This window comes from Artemia franciscana, chromosome 11 (genome assembly GCF_032884065.1).
Source record: "Artemia franciscana chromosome 11, ASM3288406v1, whole genome shotgun sequence".
In the NCBI taxonomy this organism is placed as follows: domain Eukaryota; kingdom Metazoa; phylum Arthropoda; class Branchiopoda; order Anostraca; family Artemiidae; genus Artemia; species Artemia franciscana.
In genome coordinates this window covers 14,121,200-14,133,393 of record NC_088873.1, presented here as the reverse complement: position 1 = coordinate 14,133,393, position 12,194 = coordinate 14,121,200, and the positions used below count along the sequence as shown (strand labels likewise).

The following is a 12,194-nucleotide window of genomic DNA, read 5'->3' as shown; positions in this document are numbered from 1 at the left end:
AAAAGTAAAAAACTGGTAATTGCAAATATATTTGAATATATTTTGACAATGGATTAAAGCAATTCAAAATCCTTAAAAAAGAAAACTAAAAGTTTGAAGTCTAGTAGAAATTGTTGTTACAAATTGGACTAGATTCATTATTAATGCTTGCGGCTCAAAGACAAAGCATCAGTAATGACAAAGAGAAATTATCCTACAATGTCATCAAATAAAGAACAGTAAGATGCAACAACCAGTGCAACATTGCCTTGCAACACGTGGGATTGAACCTCCAAACCTTCGGTCAGAAAGTATGGCTGTATCCACAACACCATCACAAGGTGTTAATACTGATGATTCTTGTATAACTTGATTAATTTACTTGAAGCAGTAAACATTTAATGGTTAATTTACATAATTTAACTACGATGAACGTGAATACATAAACATGATGCCTTTTTTTTTTATCCATTTTCATAATTTAATAATTGTTCCTTCAAGAAATTAAATTTTGATAACCAAAAGGGGCCTCAAAAGGTAAAACAGTTCTTTCTAACCCAGATATACAAAAAAACTAAAATTACATAAAAATTGCATTAAATTACATTACATTAATAATTGCAATAATTAATTGCGATAAAATTGCAATAAAACAAAATTATATTAAAAATGCAATAAAATATTTTGCAATATAAAGAAGCTTTCATTTCAGTAATTTGCAAAATCGAAAATTGAGGCTCTTATTAAATTTTATTAAATTGCTTAAAAAGTAAAAAACTGGTAATTGCAAAAATATTTGAATATATTTTGACAATGGACTAAGCAATTCAAAAACCTTAAAAAAGAAAACCAAAAGTTTGAAGTTTAGTAGAAATTGTTGTTAGAAATTGGACTTGATTCAATATTAATGCTTGCGGCTCAAAGAGAAAGTATCACTAATGTCAAAGAGAAATTATCCTACAATGTCACCAAAAAGGGAAAACCAGGAGGAAACACCAGATCAACGCAAAACCAGGCTTGCGGCTCAAAGAGAAAGGGCCAGATTAGGAATGTCCAATTTACGCCAACGAAGGTGTGTCGAGGAATCACCAGAGCAACGCAAAACCAGACTTGCGGCTGAAAGAGAAAGTAAAAAAAAGAAGGCGTGTCGAGGAATCACCAGAACAACGCGACAACAGGCTTACGGCTCAAAGAGAACGTACCAAAAGGAGGCGTGACAATGTATCACAAGAGCAACGAGTGTATTATCGCCTGACATTCAGGTACTGCCCATCTGATTATAGCTTGAGTCGAGACGTTCAAATCTGGACTATGTCTGAAATTTATCCCTATAGCAAGGCCTTGAAATTTAATGGCGAAACAATGGGAATGTATTGCGCCTCAGGAAAAGTTAAACTTCCTCAACTGGCTGCACCACTAGAGCCATTGAAGACTTTGCTTACTGGATATGCGTCTGAATTGAAGCTTTTTTATCAAACATCAGACAATATAGCTCTTGTTTCCAAATGACGTCGTTTGATGCCCAAATCGAAGATCAAGGTCATTTTATGCCTAATTTCAAAGTAAAAGGGCAAATTTATCACAGAGCGGGCTCCCTTCTACGATTCTCAGGTGAGCATTACAAATTTTTGCAACTGTACTTCATCAGTGATAGCAATGCTCAATTGAATACACGTTGCGGAATTTCTCCTGACGTTGAAAGGACTACCGTTTCCCAGTTGCAACATCTTTTATTGGTAAAATATAAAAAATAAGCTAGTTAATTTATAACACTCTTCCAGACTGCATTAAAGCGGCGGAAACCGTTCCTGTATTTAATTAATGGCTTAAAATTTCCAATTACATGGTCTAGTTTACCTGGTCATTCTATTGCCAAGTCAATGTTTATTTTTATTTACCCCATTTTTTCTTCTTCTTATTTTTAATATGTTGTCCCCTTCTTTTTTAAGTTCCCTTTTTTATAACGAGTAGGATGCTGGATTATTTAATGATCATGCGTACCATAACAAGCGTAATTCAAATACAGTGCACAATTTTCAAGTATATGACCAGCTGCTTCGGAGAGCCCTAAGGGGCTCTCTGTAACTGATCAGTTGGAGTATAGATAAACAAGTGAACTACTTTTCGGCAAATGAATGAAATGCTTTAATTTGGTAAAATCCCTGCTTTGACATTCTGTCTATTTGCTGGAGAGGATTCGAGATTTCTTTTTTAATAAATAGTTTTGCATTGAAGATTTATTTCCTTCTTGTATTCCCAGCCACCGTTATTTCAATGAAATTGTTTATAACCGTTTGACATACACTTGACTCACTCGTTACTCTCAATAAAATACCACAAAACTTTATCTTATATTTCAAAAACGTCACAGTGTAGAATATGTTTGCGGCTTACAACCATGGTCGGGGATCGATTCCCGATGCCGCAAGGTTGGGCAACAGGCTTACTACCTGTCTCTACAAAAAAAGACCTAGAAACAAAAACGTCGGCATTTCGCCATATGTGCCATCATTGGCTCTGGATATCTATATATTTACAATCATAAAACAACTCATATTAGAAGTAGTCTTTGAACACTTGGTTTTTCCACCCAACTTTATTCTTTTCTTGCAACCGTCCGAGTTTCTGGATTATTTTCCCTGTAACCCAGTGTTCCCCCCTTAATTCCTAATTTTGGTAAAAAATATTCTATCAAATCAAATTGCTAGAATTAAATTACTTCAATCTTAATCTTCTTAAATTTTATCACATCAGTCAACAAATATTACGTTGTTGACAAGTGAAAAAAGAACCCCAAAACAACAGAATTTTCTAAAAAAAAGCACAATTAAAAAGACAATATAAACTGCCACGTGGACCAATCTCCCAACAGAAGCAATCCCAAGAATACATCTTTGAAACTTCTTTAAGAAGTAATACTTAAAATTGAACTTCAGGGATTCATCACCAAAAATTTGCAGGATAAATCAAGAAAGATGATTATGTGGTCTGAAAAAAAAAAAAGAAAAACAAGAGCTAAGAGCTCATATGGCACTTGTGACGAGGCAAGAAGAGCTAAGAGCCAAGAGATCATATGGTATGAGCTCTAGCAAAATTCTATGAATCAATAGATTGATTTAAAAAGGAAAATAAGAGGCTTAATGCCGGTCAGGATTTAAAATAAGAGCTCTGAGTCACGATGTCCTTCTAAATATCAAAATTCATTAAGATCCGATCTCCCACTCGAGTGTTATAAATACCTAATTTTTTCCAATTTTTCCTCTCCCTTTAGCCCCCCAGATGGTCGAATCTGGGAAAGCGACCTTATCAAGTCAATTTGTGCAGCTCCCTGACACGCCTACCAATTTTCATCGTCCTAGCACGTCCAGAAGCACCAAACTCGCCAAATCACTGAACCCCTCCCCCCAACTCCCCCAAAGAGAGCAAATCCAGTACGATTCCGTCAATCACGTATCAAGGACATTTGCTTATTCTATCCACCAAGCTTCATCCCGATTCCTACACTCCAAGTGTTTTCTAAGATTTCCCCTTCCAACTCCCCCCAATGTCAAAAGATCTGGTCGGGATTTGAAACAAGAGCTCTGAGACACGAATTCCTTCTAAATATCAAATTTCATTAAGATCCGATCACCTATTCGTAAGATAAAAATATCCCCATTTTCACGTTTTCCAAGAATTCCGGTTTCCCCCTCCAACTCCCCCCAATGTCACAGGATCTGGTCGGAATTTAAAATTAGAGCTTTAAAGCGAAGATCCTTCTAAATATCAAATTTTATTAAGATCTGGTCACCCTTTCGTAAGTTACAAATACCTCGTTTTTCCAAATTACCCCCTCCCCCCCAACTCCACCAAAGAGAGCAGATCCGGTCCGGTTACGTCAGTCACGTGTCTCAGACAGGTTTTTATTCTTCCCATCCAGTTTCATCCTGATCTCACCGCTTTAAGTATTTTCTAAGATTTCCGTTTCCCCCCAACTGCTCCCCCCCCCCAATTACGCTGGATCCGGTTGAGATTTAAAATAAGAGATCTGAGTCACGAGGTCCTTCTAAATATGAAGTTTCATGAAGATCCGATCACTCCTTCGTAAGTTAAAAATACGTCATTTTTTCTAATTTTTCAGAATTAACCCCCCCCCCCCTAATAGAGCGGATCCGTTCCAATTATGTAAATCATGTATCTAAGACTTCTGAAGTAAGAAGTCCTGCTAAAGGAAAGATTTTGCAATCTATATACCTCTTTTGTATCGAGTCTTTAAAACCTACACCACATAACACTCGAAGTGCTTAATTCTGCAAAACTCGAATATGATGGAGATGAGAAGGAAATGTACTACCCCAAACATTAAAACAATATAGCAGATAAGGATGAATTAAGGAATAATACAGTGTTCTTAAAATATCTCTTGGGAAAATATACTTCAGCTTTCTTAAAATGCCAACATTCCTAGCGAGTTTAAGACTAATATAATCTATATGTTCTCTAAAACTGAGACATTCATCAATCAAAACTCCAAGATATTTTGTACAATTTATTCTTAAAATACTCATATCAGCAATATTAAGTCTGTCTATCCAAGGGTAATAATTTGAGCACCTACCATACAATAAAAAGCAAGATTTACTATAATTCAAATTTAACTTATTAAGCTTCATCCACTTTTGTACAAACTCCAGACAAGAACTAATACGACTCAACAGCTGAATTCCTGTTTGTGCAGCCACAGTTATATGAGTGTCATCCACAAAGCTGGGAACAATTACTTTTTCCCCATCACATCCAAAGTCAAAATCATACGAAATCATATTAAAAGCTCTACATAAATCTATATATATATAAAATAATCATTTATAAAAATTAGAAATAACAGGGGACCAAGAACAGATCCTTAAGGTACTCCAAATTTAACACTACTGACTGAAGAAACATTATCTCCTAGTTGTACATATTGAGTTCTTTCTTTTAAAAACGAGGACAGTAATTCAAGAAATGGTCCTCTAAAACCGTAATTTTCTAATTTGGCAATGAGTATAAAATGGTCAACGCAGTCAAAAGCTTTTACAATATCAAGAAAAACAGAAGCGACTTTCATACCATTATCCAACGCATCATTCACAAAAGTTGTCAAAAATAAAACAGCATGCTCAGTAGATAAACCCCTCCGACAACCAAATTGATTTGGATTAAAAAATGGCTTACTCTCCAAAAATTCAACCATTCTTTTAACTATTAATTTCTCAAACAATCTGGATACTACTGGTAATAAGGAAACGGGCCTATAATTTCCTAGTGCATTTTTATCTCCACCTTTATAGACAGGAATAACTTTTGTAATTTTAAAACAACTTGGAAACACTCCAGTCCTTAAACATTCATTAAATAAATACACTAAATGACCGGAAATAACAGGGTAAATATACTTTAAAGTTTTAACTGTTACAAAATCAGAGCTTGAAGCTCCAATTTTTAATTTCTTCAATGTTTCAGATAGCTTAGAAGCATTGACTGGCTTCAAATATGCCGAGACATCACTTGCATTCGATAAATATTTCTTAAAACTACCTTCATGCTCAATAAGACTTAACAATGGGACTTAAAATAAGAGCTTTGAGACACGGCATCCTTCTAAATATCAAATTTCATTGAGATCCGATCAACCGTTCGTAAGTTAAAAATACCTCCAATTTTCTAATTTTTCAGAATTAACCCCCCCCCCCCCAACTACCCCAAAGAGAGCGGATCCGTTCCGGTTATGTCAATCATATATCTAGGACTTGTGCTTGTTTTTCTCACCAAGTTTCATCCCGATCCCTCCACTCTAAGTGTTTTCCAAGATTTTAGGTTTCCCCCTCCCAACTCCCCCCAATGTCGCTAGATCCGGTTGGCATTTAAAATAACAGCTCTATCCTTCAAAACATCAAATTTCATTAAGATCTGATCAACCGTTCGTAAGTTAAAAATACTTCAACTGTTCTATTATTTCCGAATTAACGGGCCCCCCCACTCCCCCCCCCCAGATAGTCAAATCAGAAAAACGACTATTTCTAATTTAATCTGGTCCGGTCCCTGATATGCCTGCCAAATTTCATCGTCCTAGCTTACCTGGAAGTGTCTAAAGTAGCAAAACCTGGACCGACAGACCGACAGAATTTGTGATTGCTATATGTCACTTGGTTAATACCAAGTGCCATAAAAAAGAAAACACGAATGCCGACCTTTTATTTCCATGTAGAAGAAGCGTCTAGCTGATCATTTTTCTGTCCATTCAAAACTAATATCCCGCTTATTGAAAGCCAAATTTTATTGTCCAGCAAAAAACAATCCCTGGGAAAAATTCAACTAGTAACTGCCTGTTATTGTATTTAATTGTAATTAGTACTGAGGAACGCGGTCATTGTCCAACTTCTGCTAGGTTCCTGATTTCTTTGGCATGGCAAATAACAAGGTAAGCATTGATCTTTTCATTACCTTTATGTAAGCCACTTCTATCTTTTGTACAGCATAAAACAAGAAGAAAATATAATATAGGGGAGCTATTGTAAACCCTCCAAGGTATTAAAATTATTTTACAGAGGCTGTTACTCCTTAATGCTGTTAGAAAACTTGGTAATCTTACGAAAAAACCAATTCGTCCAGTGTGGAAGCTTTATTCAGACGCTAAGGAATTCATGTTCAAAGGCCAAATGAAAAACTGCAGAGCTTTCGGATGGAAATAGTAGAGATCGCATTAATGTTGCACACATTTTGCAACATCAACTCCAACAAATTTAATAATTAAAAGTATGGTGTCATCATACTGAGTTGATCAATTTACAATTGAAACTTGATTTTGTGCTGGAACAGCTGCAAATGGTTTTGCAATCAAAAATATAGCTGTTCCTGTTACCGATGCCCTTCAGATTTCTAAAAGTCTATCACTATAAGATGATTAAGCAACTACTGGTACCTAAAAACAGGGTTTTTTGGTTTCAAACACAGAGTTTTAGTTAATATATACTACAAACCAAGAACTTTATATCATCCTAAAGTGCAAATACTGGCGATTTTATACATTTACAATCTCATTTATAAATAATATTACATCTAAACTATAATCGTCCCAAAGTAGATGTCGTCAGTTAACCACATACCGGGACCTTCCAAAAACTACCGAGAACTGAGCGTCACGCTAAAAACGAATTTGCTTTAGGTGGTAGGTAGGAATCTGAGAAGGTAGCATCAACGAAGAGGTATCATGCAGCAGAGGCGCCATTTGGGCCAAATCTTGGGGTGGGAATGAACTCCATCTGCCCCCCCCCCCCCGATTCACTTTGTGTCGCGTAAGAAAAATCCGGGTTTTGGCAGCACATTGATCGAATATTCTAAGTAAAAATGCATTTTCAGCACCCGTGTGTTGCTTGGAAATGTACTGTAACCAAATGTGGAACTCAGCCACACTGACCTCTAAGATTAATTATAACAACGAAGAATACAATCAACGAGGTTAAGTGATTAAACTGAAAGTGGAAAATTCAACCAGACTACAGGCTGGCATTCCTCAGCGAGAAACTTTCTTATTTAAGTAAACAATACGTCGGTGAAAGTAACCTTCATTGTTATGCTGAGGGTTGTAACCAAAATCTCAGTGTCCCTTCAGCAGAAATCTTCCAGATCAAATATATTTACAAAAAGGAAAAACATAACAAGAAAAAAAAAATATAACAACATTCAAGGTAACAAGGGGAACCGCCGAGCTTTCATCTTTGCAAAATCGTCAACAAGCTGGTTGTAGTCCAAATTTTTGAATAAATCCTTCTCTGCAAATATCAAAAGGAGGTGACTGAGACGATCATCTCCTGTTGTAGACCGCAGGTAGTTTTTCACTATTTCTAGGCTAGAAAACAAACGCTCATTACTCGCTGTTGTCTCAGGAAGTGTGGCAGCAATACGAAGTACTTTAATTACTTTTGAGTAAGCCACTGGTAATGCCTGAAGATGGTCGACAATGTCTAGGAAGTTTTCCGGCTTTTTCTCCTCATTGAGCAAGAAACGCTTGGCAATACCAGCTTGAGATTCGAGAAGAATGCTGTCGATATCCAGCTCACCATAAAGTGAAGCGAAAAGCTTGAGCAGCTCTGTGTCCATATACTTGGTTGAGCTTAGATCCAAGGCTTCGAGCGTACTCAGCACTGGCAAGTTATCTGTGAACCTTGTGTCAAATTTGGCTAGTAGACGGTCAAAAGTTTTGAAGTATTCTTGCTTCATTTCATCCGCCAAAGTAGTAGTCCAATTTCCAGATTCGATGAAATTCTTTCCTAGCGTCAAAGTTGTCACAAATTGTTTCCGATGCTTGGTGATCTTTTGAATTCTTCAAGGTCATCCTTTCTGACCAACAGAGGAGGGTCTAGTCGCGGGTCCATTCACAGCAGGTACTTCAATTTCGAGTTCTGTTGCAAACTCTTTAGCCTTCTTGAAAAGCGATACAAATGAAGCATCTGAACGCAGGTCGGTGAGTTTGCTTGTTGTGGCCTGAATCAGGGTGCGCGATCGAGAAATAACCAAGTCGACGGCGACGACATGGAGTTGCTGAGACAGCGATTTCGTCGCTCGCGTAATTGCTTCCATGTAGTGCAATTGGAAGATAACAAGGAAAGATTCCATCAAGAAATGATAGGTCAGGAACTGATCTATTTTAGTCTATCAACTTAGAGGAATTACTGCAAATATTCAGAATTTATAATATTAATATAATCATCTAGGAAACGGGCATTTGACAGAACTTAGAATTAGATTATGTATCTAATCTGCTTTCAAAGTTTACAATGGTTAATAGCAAATAGTGTTATTATTATGGCTGGCAAAGGACACACTTTGGTGGAAGCTTGGGCCCCCTGGAGAGTCTGGGGTGGGCGTTTGCCCCCCCCCCCCAAATGGCGCCTCTGCCATGCAGGTAACATGTACATTTCCTTAGTATGAATACAAACTCGTGTGTCTACGACCACCATTACCAGCTGAGAAACCACTTTAACAGTATCTCTAACCTGAGTATTAAGTTGGTATTATACATAATGACCTTACCGGTTTGCCAATCAACACCAACTCGTACATTGAAACCCTCATTAGTCATATGGCTATCGATGGCATACCCTGCACCGCGCTCACGGAAAGAAATTCCCTGAAAATGACGTTGAACGGCTTCTTGCATCACTTCCTTCAGTGGCTGATCCTTAAAAAGATCAAGAAAATAAAAAAAAAATACAATAAGAAAACTGAGGCTTGTTTGAATGATAAAGATTTGATTTCTCTCAAAGCTCAAATTATGGGAGGAAAAAAGAGTCATAAAAAACTTTTTGGTGACAGAGAAATAGAAGCTTCAATAAGTTACTGGGGAGACCCACAGGGCTCAATAGAGGAGATTATACCAATCCCTTCTCCTTAAAAAAAAAATCTCGTTTTTTTATGATTAAAATCTGCATGTCAACTTTCAAAGGCCAGAACCTTCAAGGAGCCCATTTTTTTTTATTATTATCATTATTATTAATCCCAAATCTGCATGCCACGTTTCAAAGACCAGAGCCTCAAAGGAGCCCAGTATTTTTTATTTATTTTTTAATTCAAAAATTTCCAAAAAACAGGAGGAAGAGCAGCGAACAAATTTATCCTTGTGGCCTAGTTTTGGTTCTTAAAGGCTGCTTAAAACATATTTAAAAATACGCCGTGAGTCTTTGGACCATGAGGAGGCTGAGGTATAAAAAATGGATAAAAGCCTAGAGATCTTACTGGAGAGAAGAAAATACATTAAGAAAACAATTCTTACTTCATAGTTTTCAGAATATTTATAGCTAACACATTTTGCATGCAGCTAACTTTACCTTCACTTATTTTAGTGTTTTTCCAATTTTTCTAATATATTTACCCATTTTTTTAGTAACCTTTCTTCAGTTTTGAATCTTCCCTGAAACAGAGCACTCTGTGCAAAATTTGTATGTAGAGGACGTTAAAGAGATTGTAGTGGCGTTAACACAAAACTCATGAAAAAAGTCTATTGACTAAATACAATTCCATGAAGAAAAAAATATAGATAAGGCTGTGTTTAAAAAAAACGGCACGAATCTTCAGTTGACAGTACTGCATTTCGCAGACTCTAGAATTAAACAAAGGTTAATGCGAGAAACAGATGAATTTCTTAGAAAAAGTAGAATTTCTTAGAAAAGATAAAGGTTAGCTGCATGCAAAATATGTTAACTATTATTACTCCGCATATTATGAAGTAAGAATTTATTTTTATTAACATGTTTCCTTGTCTCCAGTAACAGCTCTAAGCAAGTACCAAAGATTGTTTCGGAACGCGACCCCTCCACCAAAAAGAGTAAAAAAGGCCACATTTTTTTATTTCGATTGGCTCAAAACCTATATTCTTTAGTGCCCAAGGCAGAACAAAAATAGAAAACAAATATTGCTTCCCCCGACAAAAACTTGTTTCCTCGGAGACTTCGCATGGAAGTGGTGGTGGTCTTGTGAACTAAGGCTCATTGGGTCGGAAATGTGGAATTCTAGTGCCCGTTTTAAAGGTTGAAAGTGACTGAAAGACAACCATCCCCCTCCGTGCTCTTTTCTGCCACCTCACCTCCATTCTGTCGGATCAAAATTTCGGAATCGCCATTTTCTTCAGAGGGAAGGTCAAATAATAGCACATCCAGGGATGACCTTATCCACACAGCCTTAGTTACAGTGGCCTTAAATTATGTAAATTACCCTTTGTTCACAGATAAGTTTAAATAGAAAAGGCGGCCATTTTTGGGCTTGGTTGTCAGATAAGTTGGAGCTCCTGGGGGCCATTCGCTTGGCTAAGATATCCTAGGTTTCATAAGCGTATACTTTGAAAAAGACACATGTACTGAAGTGAATCAGAAGAAGCTTTAGGCACACGAGCTTCCAAATTAACTGATACGTTTAGGGAATGACATAGATCCAGATGAAAGTTTTAGGGAGTATTCGGAGGGGGGAGGGGTCAAGCAGACATCCTAGGTATCCAGGTAATTAAAGTAACATATCTGCAACACCTCGGGAATGGCTTGGGTGTGGAGCCGAGACTTTCAGGGACTGTTAAGGGGACAAGTGTTGAGAGTGTTGGCAAGTGGATACTGGATTATGACTTGGAGGAGAGGAAAAAAGTTAATCAAACTATACTAATGTGCATCCAGGTTTTCAAATTATTATGCCTGCAATATCTTGGAGATGGCTCGTGGAAAGGAAACAACCATTTTGAACTAAAATTTCGAAAATACCCGAGTTTTCTCCAAACTTGAACTTACAATCGAATATTATAATTCTCAAGGAGAAAAACTGACTTTTTTTTTTTTATACAAACATTCCTAATATTAATCAATAATAAAACTATTGCAGTTAAAATGAAAAGGAATTAATGAAAAAAATCCTCAAGAAAATAATTTTTCTACAGAAAAATGAAGAGTCACGCTAAAACCTATGACGAGCAGAAATAAAGTCCTTGATAATAAATGAAACGAAATTACTATCCATGAATAAATCAATCCGAATACGAACAGAAAATAAAATGAACAACTATCCGCCATCTTTATGTTTGATACAAATCAAATATAAAGATGACAGAAAGTTTGAACCATTATATTAGTTTATTTCTACTCGTTTTAGGCTTTAAATAAGCAAAAAACTTCTTTTTTGAAAACATTACAAAAAAATAATTTAAAAGCAAAGCTTATGCGGTTCACAAACAGTGCCAAAAACAATAGCAATAACTTTATTTGTTTCCAAAAATATGTGTTGCTTCCAGGAGGGGTGTGCGGTAGTATTAGCGTAAATGAAATACCGACGGGCACGGAGGCCCACCCTCCGTATAAGGCTATTTGAAAGACTTCGGCTAAGACACGCAGGAAAATATAGTGAGACGTGTAGTTACTACAGTTTTTATTTTAAACCAATAGCTACTTACACGAACCCCCTGAGGCAGGGGCGAAGCGTCGTCAGTTGGATAAAGTCTGCTCACAAGGTCATCCAAAATGTCTTTACCTTCAGGGGCCTCTTCGATATATTCTTTAATACATTTCAGCCACCACCAGACAGCATCTCGGCAATTGTAGCGGGCTTTCAGTCCTCCATCAAGGAGGTTGGGAATCAAACCGTGGCGAAGACATGCAGCAAAACCCAGGATAATGTATCTGTAAAAATGACGCAGTATTTAGATAAAAAAACTGTCAGTT

At 36.8% G+C, this 12,194-nt stretch overlaps 1 protein-coding gene across 1 annotated transcript in view; it reads right to left on the bottom strand.

Annotated features, from left to right (window-relative positions):
- The window catches only part of LOC136032852 (glycogen debranching enzyme-like), a gene marked incomplete in the record, with an annotated part of 126,189 nt that overhangs the window by 4,317 nt on the left and 109,678 nt on the right, over window positions 1-12,194 (bottom strand). Inside the window, 2 exon segments of the mRNA XM_065713263.1 lie at window positions 9,034-9,181; window positions 11,927-12,152. Of these exon segments, the coding sequence (XP_065569335.1) occupies window positions 9,034-9,181; window positions 11,927-12,152 (374 nt within the window).